Here is a 15,168-nt window from a genome sequence, read left to right as displayed (position 1 = left end):
CCATAGTGTTTACAGCAACAACCCTACAGCCATTAATGATGTCAAGGCCACCTGTTGTTTGTTGTATATTGCACTCCAATGATTTGTTTTTTGTTTGTTTTTTTGTTTTGTTGTTCTTTTTCTTTCTCACCAACCCAAACTACACTGCTGCCCCCATGATGCTCCTCTGCTTGCTGGTTTATGTTAATGCGCTTGAATCCCATTGGCCCGTTGCCATCACGTGCTCGCTGCCTGCTAATTAAGACTCAGACGGCTGTCAAATCACTGAAGCGACCCCTCGACGCAACCTTTGACCTGGTACTATGACCTTCCACCTTTTAGCTTGGCATGCAGCTCTGTTATGCTAGATTCAAACTAAATACATCTCAGTTACTGTTTACTAAACGTTTCACTGAAGGGGTGATGAATTGATTGTGGCAATACTGTTAACTAACCATTTCATTGATGGGGTGATGAATTGATTGTGGCAATACTGTTAACTAACCATTTCATTGATGGGGTGATGAATTGATTGTGGCAATACTGTTAACTAACCATTTCATTGAAGGGGTGATGAATTGATTGTGGCAATTCTGTTAACTAACCATTTCATTGATGGGGTGATGAATTGATTGTGGCAATACTGTTAACTAACCATTTCATTGATGGGGTGATGAATTGATTGTGGCAATACTGTTAACTAACCATTTCATTGATGGGGTGATGAATTGATTGTGGCAATACTGTTAACTAACCATTTCATTGAAGGGGTGATGAATTGATTGTGGCAATTCTGTTAACTAACCATTTCATTGATGGGGTGATGAATTGATTGTGGCAATACTGTTAACTAACCATTTCATTGATGGGGTGATGAATTGATTGTGGCAATACTGTTAACTAACCATTTCATTGATGGGGTGATGAATTGATTGTGGCAATACTGTTAACTAACCATTTCATTGATGGGGTGATGAATTGATTGTGGCAATACTGTTAACTAACCATTTCATTGACGGGGTGATGAATTGATTGTGGCAATACTGTTAACTAACCATTTCATTGACGGGGTGATGAATTGATTGTGGCAATACTGTTAACTAACCATTTCATTGACGGGGTGATGAATTGATTCAGGATAAAATGGTACCCAGTTAATTCACCTCAGTATCCCGTTCCATTCCATCTCTACGTCAACAAGGGAAAGAGGTGGAAATTGCAAAACCTGCACAGGGCCTTAGTTTTCATATTAGAATACTGTCGACAGTCAGTTCATCCCTGATAGTCTATTCATCCATAACACGACTTGAACGTCTATCTGGAGTTAATTTAGTGAATGCAGTAGTTAAAAGCATGATTATTGTCTATTCGGTAGTATTGAAATGTAAATATTTGGTCATTTTTATGATATATTTTCTAATTATTGCCAGTTTTGCATGTGTAATTATGGTGGATGGGTGGGCTTCTAGAGGGACCTCAGAATGAACAAGGCTTCTACTGCTAAAAGGGAAGCTTTTCTCTGTTATTAACATCATTTCTGTTGTCACCCATGATCACAAGTACAATAATTACTATAATTGTTTTGTAGAGCTCCTAATATGTTAGCAATTATGTGTTATAATTGCTAGTTTATTTTCAGTGGTGGTTAAAGTACCCAATTGTCATACTTGAGTAAAAGTAAAGATACCTTAATAGAAAATGACTCAAGTAAAAGTGAAAGTCACCCAGTAAAATACTACTTGAGGAAAAGTCTAAAAGTATTTTGTTTTAAATATACGTATCAACAGTAAAGGTAAAAGTGTAAATAATTTTAAATTCCTTACATTAAGCAAACCAGACGGCACAAATGATCTTCTTTTTGTATTGACGGATAGCCAGGACCACAATCCAACACTCAGACATCATTTACAAATGAAGCTTTTGTGTTTAGTGAGTCCACCAGATCAGAGGGAGTAGGGATGTCCAGGAATATTCTCTTAGTAAGTGGGTGAATTGTACCGTTTTCCTTTTAAAATTTAACTTTTGGATGTCAGGGAAAAATCACAGGATTAAAAAGTAGGTTATTTCGTCGGGATTGTAGTGGAGTAAAAGTTGTCAAAAATATAAATAGCAAAGTACGGAAACCTCAAAAAAACTACTTAAGTAGTACTTTAAAGTATTTTTACTTCAGTACTTTACACCACTGTGTATTTTTGCATTAAGCACACATTATTTCTGTGTAAATTGTTTGTATGTTGGTAAATACTTGTATTGTTATCACAATTCCTAGACGAGCACCACTGTCTTGTTTTAGTAGTAGAGGAACAGACCACTGTCTTGTTTTAGTAGGAGTAGAGGAACAGACCACTGTCTTGTTTTAGTAGGAGTAGAGGAACAGACCACTGTCTTGTTTTAGTAGGAGTAGAGGAACAGACCACTGTCTTGCTTTAGTAGGAGTAGAGGAACAGACCACTGTCTTGCTTTAGTAGTAGTAGAGGAACAGACCACTGTCTTGTTTTAGTAGTAGAGGAACAGACCACTGTCTTGTTTTAGTAGTAGAGGAACAGACCACTGTCTTGTTTTAGTAGTAGTAGAGGAACAGACCACTGTCTTGTTTTAGTAGTAGAGGAACAGACCACTGTCTTGTTTTAGTAGTAGAGGAACAGACCACTGTCTTGTTTTAGTAGTAGAGGAACAGACCACTGTCTTGTTTTAGTAGTAGAGGAACAGACCACTGTCTTGCTTTAGTAGTAGAGGAACAGACCACTGTCTTGTTTTAGTAGGAGTAGAGGAACAGACCACTGTCTTGCTTTAGTAGGAGTAGAGGAACAGACCACTGTCTTGTTTTAGTAGGAGTAGAGGAACAGACCACTGTCTTGTTTTAGTAGGAGTAGAGGAACAGACCACTGTCTTGCTTTAGTAGTAGTAGAGAACAGACCACTGTCTTGTTTTAGTAGTAGAAACAGACCACTGTCTTGTTTTAGTAGTACCACTGTCTTGTTTTAGTAGAAGGAACAGACCACTGTCTTGTTTTAGTAGTAGTAGAGGAACAGACCACTGTCTTGTTTTAGTAGTAGAGGAACAGACCACTGTCTTGTTTTAGTAGTAGAGGAACAGACCACTGTCTTGTTTAGTAGTAGAGGAACAGACCACTGTCTTGTTTTTTTAGTAGTAGAGGAACAGACCACTGTCTTGCTTTAGTAGGAAACAGACCACTGTCTTGTTTTAGTAGGAGTAGAGGAACAGACCACTGTCTTGTTTTAGTAGTAGAGGAACAGACCACTGTCTTGTTTTAGTAGGAGTAGAGGAACAGACCACTGTCTTGTTTTAGTAGGAGTAGAGGAACAGACCACTGTCTTGTTTTAGTAGGAGTAGAGGAACAGACCACTGTCTTGCTTTAGTAGTAGAGGAACAGACCACTGTCTTGTTTTAGTAGTAGAGGAACAGACCACTGTCTTGTTTTAGTAGTAGAGGAACAGACCACTGTCTTGTTTTAGTAGGAGTAGAGGAACAGACCACTGTCTTGTTTTAGTAGGGAACAGACCACTAGAGGAACAGACCACTGTCTTGTTTTAGTAGTAGAGGAACAGACCACTGTCTTGTTTTAGTAGTCTTGTTTTAGTAGAGGAACAGACCACTGTCTTGTTTTAGTAGAGGAACAGACCACTGTCTTGTTTTAGTAGTAGAGGAACAGACCACTGTCTTGTTTTAGTAGTAGTAGAGGAACAGACCACTGTCTTGTTTTAGTAGTAGAGGAACAGACCACTGTCTTGTTTTAGTAGGAAGAGGAACAGACCACTGTCTTGTTTTAGTAGTAGAGGAACAGACCACTGTCTTGCTTTAGTAGGAGTAGAGGAACAGACCACTGTCTTGTTTTAGTAGTAGAGGAACAGACCACTGTCTTGTTTTAGTAGTAGAGGAACAGACCACTGTCTTGTTTTAGTAGGAGTAGAGGAACAGACCACTGTCTTGTTTTAGTAGTAGAGGAACAGACCACTGTCTTGTTTTAGTAGGAGTAGAGGAACAGACCACTGTCTTGCTTTAGTAGTAGTGTCTTGTTTTAGAGGAACAGACCACTGTCTTGTTTTAGTAGGAGTAGAGGAACAGACCACTGTCTTGTTTTAGTAGTAGAGAGGAACAGACCACTGTCTTGTTTTAGTAGTAGAGGAACAGACCACTGTCTTGTTTTAGTAGGAGTAGAGGAACAGACCACTGTCTTGTTTTAGTAGTAGAGGAACAGACCACTGTCTTGTTTTAGTAGAGGAAACAGACCACTGTCTTGTTTTAGTAGTAGAGGAACAGACCACTGTCTTGTTTTAGTAGGAGTAGAGGAACAGACCACTGTCTTGTTTTAGTAGGAGTAGAGGAACAGACCACTGTCTTGTTTTAGTAGGAGTAGAGGAACAGACCACTGTCTTGCTTTAGTAGGAGTAGAGGAACAGACCACTGTCTTGTTTTAGTAGGAGACAGACCACTGTCTTGTTTTAGTAGGAGTAGAGGAACAGACCACTGTCTTGTTTTAGTAGAGGAACAGACCACTGTCTTGTTTTAGTAGGAACAGACCACTGTCTTGTTTAGTAGTAGAGGAACAGACCACTGTCTTGTTTTAGTAGTAGAGAACAGACCACTGTCTTGTTTTAGTAGTAGAGGAACAGACCACTGTCTTGTTTTAGTAGGAGTAGAGGAACAGACCACTGTCTTGTTTTAGTAGTAGTAGAGGAACAGACCACTGTCTTGTTTTAGTAGGAGTAGAGGAACAGACCACTGTCTTGTTTTAGTAGGAGTAGAGGAACAGACCACTGTCTTGTTTTAGTAGGAACAGACCACTGAGGAAGGAACAGACCACTGTCTTGTTTTAGTAGTAGTAGAACAGACCACTGTCTTGTTTTAGTAACAGACCACTGTCTTGTTTTAGTAGGAGTAGAGGAACAGACCACTGTCTTGTTTTAGTAGTAGAGGAACAGACCACTGTCTTGTTTTAGTAGTAGAGGAACAGACCACTGTCTTGTTTTAGTAGAGAGAACAGACCACTGTCTTGTTTTAGTAGTAGAGGAACAGACCACTGTCTTGTTTTAGTAGGAGTAGAGGAACAGACCACTGTCTTGTTTTAGTAGAGGAACAGACCACTGTCTTGTTTTAGTAGTAGAGGAACAGACCACTGTCTTGTTTTAGTAGTAGAGGAACAGACCACTTTTAGTCAGACCACTGTCTTTTTTAGTAGGAGTAGAGGAACAGACCACTGTCTTGTTTTAGTAGGAGTAGAGGAACAGACCACTGTCTTGTTTTAGTAGGAGTAGAGGAACAGACCACTGTCTTGTTTTAGTAGGAGTAGAGGAACAGACCACTGTCTTGTTTTAGTAGGAGTAGAGGAACAGACCACTGTCTTGTTTTAGTAGTAGAGGAACAGACCACTGTCTTGTTTTAGTAGGAGGAACAGACCACTGTCTTGTTTTAGTAGAGGAACAGACCACTGTCTTGTTTTAGTAGGAGTAGAGGAACAGACCACTGTCTTGTTTTAGTAGGAGTAGTAGAGAGGAACAGACCACTGTCTTGTTTTAGTAGTAGTAGAGGAACAGACCACTGTCTTGTTTTAGTAGTAGAGGAACAGACCACTGTCTTGCTTTAGAGGAACAGACCACTGTCTTGTTTTAGTAGTAGAGGAACAGACCACTGTCTTGTTTTAGTAGGAGTAGAGGAACAGACCACTGTCTTGTTTTAGTAGGAGTGTCTTGTTTTAGTAGGAAACAGACCACTGTCTTGTTTTAGTAGAGAGTAGAGGAACAGACCACTGTCTTGTTTAGTAGTTGTCTTGTAGTAGTAGAGGAACAGACCACTGTCTTGTTTTAGTAGTGAGGAACAGACCACTGTTAGTAGTAGAGGAACAGACCACTGTCTTGTTTTAGTAGTAGAGGAACAGACCACTGTCTTGTTTTAGTAGTAGAGGAACAGACCACTGTCTTGTTTTAGTAGGAGTAGAGGAACAGACCACTGTCTTGTTTTTTTAGTAGTAGAGGAACAGACCACTGTCTTGTTTTAGTAGTAGAGGAACAGACCACTGTCTTGTTTTAGTAGGAGTAGAGGAACAGACCACTGTCTTGTTTTAGTAGTAGAGGAACAGACCACTAGAGGAACAGACCACTGTCTTGTTTTAGTAGTAGTAGAGGAACAGACCACTGTCTTGTTTTAGTAGTAGAGGAACAGACCACTGTCTTGCTTTAGTAGGAGTAGAGGAACTTGTTTTAGTAGGAGTAGAGGAACAGACCACTGTCTTGTTTTAGTAGGAGTAGAGGAACAGACCACTGTCTTGTTTTAGTAGTAGAGGAACAGACCACTGTCTTGTTTTAGTAGTAGAGGAACAGACCACTGTCTTGTTTTAGTAGTAGAGAGAACAGACCACTGTCTTGTTTTAGTAGAGGAACAGACCACTGTCTTGTTTTAGTAGGAGTAGAGGAACAGACCACTGTCTTGTTTTAGTAGTAGAGGAACAGACCACTGTCTTGTTTTAGTAGGAGTAGAGGAACAGACCACTGTCTTGTTTTAGTAGGGAGTAGTAGGAAACAGACCACTGTCTTGTTTTAGTAGTAGTAGAGGAACAGACCACTGTCTTGTTTTAGTAGGAGTAGAGGAACAGACCACTGTCTTGTTTTAGTAGTAGAGGAGTAGACTGTCTTGTTTTAGTAGTAGAGGAACAGACCACTGTCTTGTTTTAGTAGTAGAGGAACAGACCACTGTCTTGTTTTAGTAGTAGAGGAACAGACCACTGTCTTGTTTTAGTAGGAGTAGAGGAACAGACCACTGTCTTGTTTTAGTAGTAGAGGAACAGACCACTGTCTTGTTTTAGTAGTAGAGGAACAGACCACTGTCTTGTTTTAGTAGGAAACAGACCACTGTCTTGTTTTAGTAGGAGTAGAGGAACAGACCACTGTCTTGTTTTAGTAGTAGAGGAACAGACCACTAGTAGTAGAGGAACAGACCACTGTCTTGTTTTAGTAGTAGAGGAACAGACCACTGTCTTGTTTTAGTAGGAGTAGAGGAACAGACCACTGTCTTGTTTTAGTAGGAGTAGAGGAACAGACCACTGTCTTGCTTTAGTAGGAGTAGAGGAACAGACCACTGTCTTGTTTTAGTAGGAGTAGAGGAACAGACCACTGTCTTGTTTTAGTAGTAGAGGAACAGACCACTGTCTTGTTTTAGTAGTAGAGGAACAGACCACTGTCTTGTTTTAGTAGTAGAGGAACAGACCACTGTCTTGTTTTAGTAGGAGTAGAGGAACAGACCACTGTCTTGTTTTAGTAGTAGAGGAACAGACCACTGTCTTGTTTTAGTAGTAGAGGAACAGACCACTGTCTTGCTTTAGTAGGAGTAGAGGAACAGACCACTGTCTTGTTTTAGTAGTAGAGGAAACAGACCACTGTCTTGTTTAGTAGTAGAGGAACAGACCACTGTCTTGTTTTAGTAGTAGAGGAACAGACCACTGTCTTGCTTTAGTAGTAGAGGAACAGACCACTGTCTTGTTTTAGTAGTAGAGGAACAGACCACTGTCTTGTTTTAGTAGTAGAGGAACAGACCACTGTCTTGTTTTAGTAGTAGAGGAACAGACCACTGTCTTGTTTTAGAGAGGAACAGACCACTGTCTTGTTTTAGTAGTAGTAGAGGAACAGACCACTGTCTTGTTTTAGTAGTAGAGGAACAGACCACTGTCTTGTTTTAGTAGTAGAGGAACAGACCACTGTCTTGTTTTAGTAGTAGAGGAACAGACCACTGTCTTGCTTTAGTAGTAGAGGAACAGACCACTGTCTTGTTTTAGTAGTAGTAGAGGAACAGACCACTGTCTTGTTTTAGTAGGAGTAGAGGAACAGACCACTGTCTTGTTTTAGTAGGAGTAGAGGAACAGACCACTGTCTTGTTTTAGTAGGAGTAGAGGAACAGACCACTGTCTTGCTTTAGTAGTAGTAGAGGAACAGACCACTGTCTTGCTTTAGTAGGACCACTGTCTTGTTTTAGTAGAGAGAACAGACCACTGTCTTGTTTTAGTAGGAGTAGTGGAACAGACCACTGTCTTGTTTTAGTAGGAGTAGAGGAACAGACCACTGTCTTGTTTTAGTAGGAACAGACCACTGTCTTGTTTTAGTAGTAGGAGTAGAGGAACAGACCACTGTCTTGTTTTAGTAGGAGTAGAGGAACAGACCACTGTCTTGTTTTAGTAGTAGAGGAACAGACCACTGTCTTGTTTTAGTAGTAGAGGAACAGACCACTGTCTTGTTTTAGTAGTAGAGGAACAGACCACTGTCTTGCTTTAGTAGTAGTAGAGAACAGACCACTGTCTTGTTTTAGTAGGAGTAGAGGAACAGACCACTGTCTTGTTTTAGTAGGAGTAGAGGAACAGACCACTGTCTTGTTTTAGTAGGAGTAGAGGAACAGACAGACACTGTCTTGTTTTAGTAGTAGAGGAACAGACCACTGTCTTGCTTTAGTAGTAGAGGAACAGACCACTGTCTTGTTTTAGTAGTAGAGGAACAGACCACTGTCTTGCTTTAGTAGGAGTAGAGGAACAGACCACTGTCTTGTTTTAGTAGTAGAGGAACAGACCACTGTCTTGTTTTAACAGACCACTGTCTTGCTTTAGTAGGAGTAGAGGAACAGACCACTGTCTTGTTTTAGTAGTAGAGGAACAGACCACTGTCTTGTTTTAGTAGTAGAGGAACAGACCACTGTCTTGTTTTAGTAGGAGTAGAGGAACAGACCACTGTCTTGTTTTAGTAGTAGAGGAACAGACCACTGTCTTGTTTTAGTAGTAGAGGAACAGACCACTGTCTTGTTTTAGTAGTAGAGGAACAGACCACTGTCTTGTTTTAGTAGAGGAACAGACCACTGTCTAGAGGAACAGACCACTGTCTTGTTTTAGTAGGAGTAGAGGAACAGACCACTGTCTTGTTTTAGTAGGAGTAGAGGAACAGACCACTGTCTTGTTTTAGTAGGAGTAGAGGAACAGACCACTGTCTTGCTTTAGTAGGAGTAGAGGAACAGACCACTGTCTTGTTTTAGTAGGAGTAGAGGAACAGACCACTGTCTTGTCTTTTTTAGTAGTAGTAGAGGAACAGACCACTGTCTTGTTTTAGTAGGAGTAGAGGAACAGACCACTGTCTTGTTTTAGTAGTAGAGGAACAGACCACTGTCTTGTTTTAGTAGTAGAGAGAACAGACCACTGTCTTGTTTTAGTAGTAGAGGAACAGACCACTGTCTTGTTTTAGTAGGAGTAGAGGAACAGACCACTGTCTTGTTTTAGTAGTAGAGGAACAGACCACTGTCTTGTTTTAGAGGAGGACAGACCACTGTCTTGTTTTAGTAGGAGTAGAGGAACAGACCACTGTCTTGTTTTAGTAGGAGTAGAGGAACAGACCACTGTCTTGTTTTAGTAGGAGTAGAGGAACAGACCACTGTCTTGTTTTAGTAGGAGTAGAGGAACAGACCACTGTCTTGTTTTAGTAGTAGAGGAACAGACCACTGTCTTGTTTTAGTAGTAGAGGAACAGACCACTGTCTTGTTTTAGTAGGAGTAGAGGAACAGACCACTGTCTTGTTTTAGTAGTAGAGGAACAGACCACTGTCTTGTTTTAGTAGTAGAGGAACAGACCACTGTCTTGATTTAGTAGTAGAGGAACAGACCACTGTCTTGTTTTAGTAGGAGTAGAGGAACAGACCACTGTCTTGTTTTAGTAGTAGAGGAACAGACCACTGTCTTGTTTTAGTAGTAGAGGAACAGACCACTGTCTTGTTTTAGTAGTAGAGGAACAGACCACTGTCTTGTTTTAGTAGGAGTAGAGGAACAGACCACTGTCTTGTTTTAGTAGGAGTAGAGGAACAGACCACTGTCTTGTTTTAGTAGGAGTAGAGGAACAGACCACTGTCTTGTTTTAGTAGGAGTAGAGGAACAGACCACTGTCTTGTTTTAGTAGTAGAGGAACAGACCACTGTCTTGTTTTAGTAGTAGAGGAACAGACCACTGTCTTGTTTTAGTAGTAGAGGAACAGACCACTGTCTTGCTTTAGTAGGAGTAGTGTCTTGCTTTAGTAGTAGAGGAACAGACCACTGTCTTGCTTTAGTAGTAGAGGAACAGACCACTGTCTTGCTTTAGAGGAGTGTCTTGTTTTAGGAACAGACCACTGTCTTGCTTTAGTAGTAGAGGAACAGACCACTGTCTTGCTTTAGTAGTAGAGGAACAGACCACTGTCTTGTTTTAGTAGTAGAGGAACAGACCACTGTCTTGCTTTAGTAGTAGAGGAACAGACCACTGTCTTGTTTTAGTAGTTGTTTTAGAGGAACAGACCACTGTCTTGCTTTAGTAGGAGTAGAGGAACAGACCACTGTCTTGTTTTAGTAGTAGAGTAGAGGAACAGACCACTGTCTTGTTTTAGTAGTAGTAGAGGAACAGACCACTGTCTTGTTTTAGTAGTAGAGGAACAGACCACTGTCTTGCTTTAGTAGAGGAACAGACCACTGTCTTGTTTTAGTAGTAGAGGAACAGACCACTGTCTTGTTTTAGTAGTAGAGGAACAGACCACTGTCTTGTTTTAGTAGGAGTAGAGGAACAGACCACTGTCTTGTTTTAGTAGAGGAACAGACCACTAGGAGTAGAGGAACAGACCACTGTCTTGTTTTAGTAGTAGAGGAACAGACCACTGTCTTGTTTTAGTAGGAGTAGAGGAACAGACCACTGTCTTGTTTTAGTAGAGGAACAGACCACTGTCTTGTTTTAGTAGTAGAAACAGACCACTGTCTTGCTTTAGTAGTAGAGGAACAGACCACTGTCTTGTTTTAGTAGTAGAGGAACAGACCACTGTCTTGTTTTAGTATTAGAGGAACAGACCACTGTCTTGTTTTAGTAGGAGTAGAGGAACAGACCACTGTCTTGCTTTAGTATTAGAGGAAAAGACCACTGTCTTGTTTTAGTAGTAGTAGAGGAACAGACCACTGTCTTGTTTTAGTAGTAGAGGAACAGACCACTGTCTTGTTTTAGTAGTAGAGGAACAGACCACTGTCTTGCTTTAGTAGGAAACAGACCACTGTCTTGTTTTAGTAGGAGTAGAGGAACAGACCACTGTCTTGCTTTAGTAGTAGAGGAACAGACCACTGTCTTGTTTTAGTAGGAGTAGAGGAACAGACCACTGTCTTGTTTTAGTAGTAGTAGAACAGACCACTGAACAGACCACTGTCTTGTTTTAGTAGTAGAAACAGACCACTGTCTTGTTTTAGTAGTAGAGGAACAGACCACTGTCTTGTTTTAGTAGGAGTAGAGGAACAGACCACTGTCTTGTTTTAGTAGTAGAGGAACAGACCACTGTCTTGTTTTAGTAGTAGAGGAACAGACCACTGTCTTGCTTTAGTAGTAGAGGAACAGACCACTGTCTTGTTTTAGTAGGAGTAGAGGAACAGACCACTGTCTTGTTTTAGTAGGAGTAGAGGAACAGACCACTGTCTTGTTTTAGTAGTAGAGGAACAGACCACTGTCTTGTTTTAGTAGTAGAGGAACAGACCACTGTCTTGTTTTAGTAGGAGTAGAGGAACAGACCACTGTCTTGTTTTAGTAGTAGAGGAACAGACCACTGTCTTGTTTTAGTAGGAGTAGAGGAACAGACCACTGTCTTGTTTTAGTAGTAGAGGAACAGACCACTGTCTTGTTTTAGTAGTAGAGGAACAGACCACTGTCTTGTTTTAGTAGTAGAGGAACAGACCACTGTCTTGTTTTAGTAGTAGAGGAACAGACCACTGTCTTGCTTTAGTAGGAGTAGAGGAACAGACCACTGTCTTGTTTTAGTAGTAGAGGAACAGACCACTGTCTTGCTTTAGTAGTAGAGGAACAGACCACTGTCTTGTTTTAGTAGTAGAGGAACAGACCACTGTCTTGTTTTAGTAGGAGTAGAGGAACAGACCACTGTCTTGTTTTAGTAGTAGAGGAACAGACCACTGTCTTGCTTTAGTAGTAGAGGAACAGACCACTGTCTTGCTTTAGTAGTAGAGGAACATACCACTGTCTTGTTTTAGTAGGAGTAGTGGAACAGACCACTGTCTTGTTTTAGTAGGAGTAGAGGAACAGACCACTGTCTTGTTTTAGTAGTAGAGGAACAGACCACTGTCTTGTTTTAGTAGGAGTAGAGGAACAGACCACTGTCTTGTTTTAGTAGGAGTAGAGGAACAGACCACTGTCTTGTTTTAGTAGTAGAGGAACAGACCACTGTCTTGTTTTAGTAGTAGAGGAACAGACCACTGTCTTGTTTTAGTAGTAGAGGAACAGACCACTGTCTTGCTTTAGTAGTAGAGGAACAGACCACTGTCTTGTTTTAGTAGTAGAGGAACAGACCACTGTCTTGCTTTAGGAGTAGAGGAACAGACCACTGTCTTGTTTTAGTAGTAGTAGAGGAACAGACCACTGTCTTGATAGAGAACTAATGTTACATATAACACTGCTTGTTTTAGAAGGACTAGTGTTCCATATAACACTGTTTGTTTTAGAAGGACTAGTGTTCCATATAACACTGTTTGTTTTAGAAGGACTAGTGTTACATAGAACACTGCTTGTCTTAGAAGGACTAGAGTTAAATAGAACACTGCTTGTTTTAGGACTAGTGTTACATAGAACCCTGTTTGTTTTAGGACTAGTGATACGTAGAACACTGCTTGCTTTAGAAGGACTAGTGTTACATAGAACACTGCTTGCTTTAGAAGGACTAGTGTTACATAGAACACTGCTTGTTTTAAAAGGACTAATGTTACATAGAACACTGTTTGTTTTAGTACTAGTGTTCCATAGAACACTGCTTGCTTTAGAAGGACTAGTGTTACATAGAACACTGCTTGTTTTAGGACTAGTATTACATAGAACACTGCTTGTTTTAGAAGGACTAGTGTTACATAGAACACTGCTTGTTTTAGGACTTGTGTTACATAGAACACTGCTTGTTTTAGGACTAGTGTTACATAGTACATAGAACACTGTTTGTTTTAGAAGGACAAGTGTTACATAGAACACTGCTTGCTTTAGAGGGACTAGTGTTACATAGAACACTGCTTGTTTTAGGACTAGTGTTACATAGAACACTGCTTGTTTTAGGACTAGTGTTACATAGAACACTGCTTCTTTTAGGATTTGTGTTACATAGAACACTGCTTGTTTTAGGACTAGTGTTACATAGAACACTGCTTGTTTTAGGACTTGTGTTACATAGAACACTGCTTGTTTTAGGACTAGTGTTACATAGTACATAGAACACTGTTTGTTTTAGAAGGACAAGTGTTACATAGAACACTGCTTGCTTTAGAGGGACTAGTGTTACATAGAACACTGCTTGTTTTAGGACTAGTGTTACATAGAACACTGCTTGTTTTAGGACTAGTGTTACATAGAACACTGCTTCTTTTAGGATTTGTGTTACATAGAACACTGCTTGTTTTAGGACTAGTGTTACATAGAACACTGTTTGTTTTAGAAGGACTAGTGTTACATAGAACACTGCTTGTTTTAGGATTTGTGTTACATAGAACACTGTTTGATTTAGGACTAGTGTTACATAGAACACTGTTTGTTTTAGAAGGACTAGTGTTCCATAGCACACTGCTTGCTTTAGAATGACTTGCTGATTTTTGGTTCAAAATGATTGCTTCACGGAGATGCCTTTCTATTCTAATGAAATGATGTATTCTCCCTGTCTTTAATTCCACTACCACCATTTTTCTCCCCCCCCCACCCCCACCCCCTCCTCCTGCTATCCTTTTGTTTTGTGTCTTCCCCTCCATCGGGTCCCTCTATCAGGGGCTCTCCCCTGTTTTACCTCCATTACCAAAGAGACCCACACTTGAAAAAGCCAACGGTGCCACTGCCATGTTCAACGCCGCCAACATGTTCCAGTACCAACAGGCCTTGGCCAACATGCAGTTTCAGCAGCAGTTTCTCCCATCAGGTAGGACTTGACTTCTCACCTTTCACCTCTCATCTCGCCTCCACCCCTGAAGCCAAGTCTGATACGACTGACCTCCATTCACAAACCCAAATCCTTACCCATAAAAGCTTTGGTTTCAGGCTCCTTACCCATAAAAGCTTTGGTTTCAGGCTCCTTACCCATAAAAGCTTTGGTTTCAGGCTCCTTACCCATAAATGCCAAGAGTGTGTCATCAAGACAAAGGGTGGCTACTTTGAAGAATCTAAAATCTAAAATATATTTTGATTTGTTTAGCACTTTTTTGGTTTCTACATGTTTCCATATTTGTTTTTTTTTTCATAGCTGTGATGTTTTTACTATTATTCTACAATGTTAAAATAGTACAATAGTAGGTGTGTCCAAACTTTTAACTGGTTCTGATTGGACTTTCATGTTGCAGTATCCCTGGTGAAACACTAACACAAACAAACACCTGTATACACCAGAACACTGACACTACCCTGGTCCGACCCACATACACCAGAACACTGACACCACCCTGGTCCGACCCATATAAACCAGAACACTGGCACCACCCTGGTCCGACCCACATACACCAGAACACTGGCACCACCCTGGTCCGACCCACATACACCAGAACACTGACACCACCCTGGTCCGACCCACATACACCAGAACACTGACACCACCCTGGTCCGACCCACATACACCAGAACACTGGCACCACCCTGGTCCGACCCACTTACACCTGTCTGACAACACTGGCACCACCCTAAGATGACAGCAAAGTCATCTTAAACTCTGTCTCACAGTCCTGGTATGTAAAAATAGCCGGCATGGATTGGGTCCAGTGAGTGTTACAGCTGGTTAAAAGTGGGATGGTGTAGGGGCCTTGTAAAAACATGGCCCAGTGTTTTAGAAATAACCAGGCCGATTTCTGTTCTCAGTCCATCCCTGCTGTCAAGCCACAGTGGTCCAAGTCCACACTGAGAGAAATGGATGAAGCTCGCACATAACCCCTCTGGGCCATCCTTTACATAGGAGGAGTATTACAAGAGAGACAGTTTCCAGGCATGTAATTGATCTTGGAGAAAGTTATTGGCTGATGTGACGAGTCATTCACCTTTTTCCCTTTTTAAGACTCACTTTTCCCCTGGATGCCTGGTGCTAAAACGTAGGTCAATAGTGTTTATAAGCAACATTATCACAGCTACTGAAACACACATCAAACACACAACTTCTGTCTGTGTGCTTTACGGTCTAGCTCTCTGTGTGTT

The 15,168-nt window shown here is 40.9% G+C and overlaps 1 protein-coding gene across 1 annotated transcript in view; it reads left to right on the top strand.

Moving 5' to 3' along the window:
• The window catches only part of LOC135553195 (muscleblind-like protein 1), a 115,568-nt gene that overhangs the window by 91,303 nt on the left and 9,097 nt on the right, over positions 1-15,168 (top strand). Inside the window, exons 6-7 of the mRNA XM_064985364.1 lie at positions 244-297; positions 13,765-13,912. Coding sequence (XP_064841436.1) covers positions 244-297; positions 13,765-13,912 — 202 coding nt within the window. The remainder of the gene's footprint in view (positions 1-243; positions 298-13,764; positions 13,913-15,168) is intronic.

Source organism: Oncorhynchus masou, chromosome 13 (genome assembly GCF_036934945.1).
Source record: "Oncorhynchus masou masou isolate Uvic2021 chromosome 13, UVic_Omas_1.1, whole genome shotgun sequence".
Lineage (NCBI taxonomy): Eukaryota > Metazoa > Chordata > Actinopteri > Salmoniformes > Salmonidae > Oncorhynchus > Oncorhynchus masou.
The sequence above is the reverse complement of the archived record's forward strand: the minus strand, read 5'-3'. Positions and strand labels throughout refer to the sequence as shown.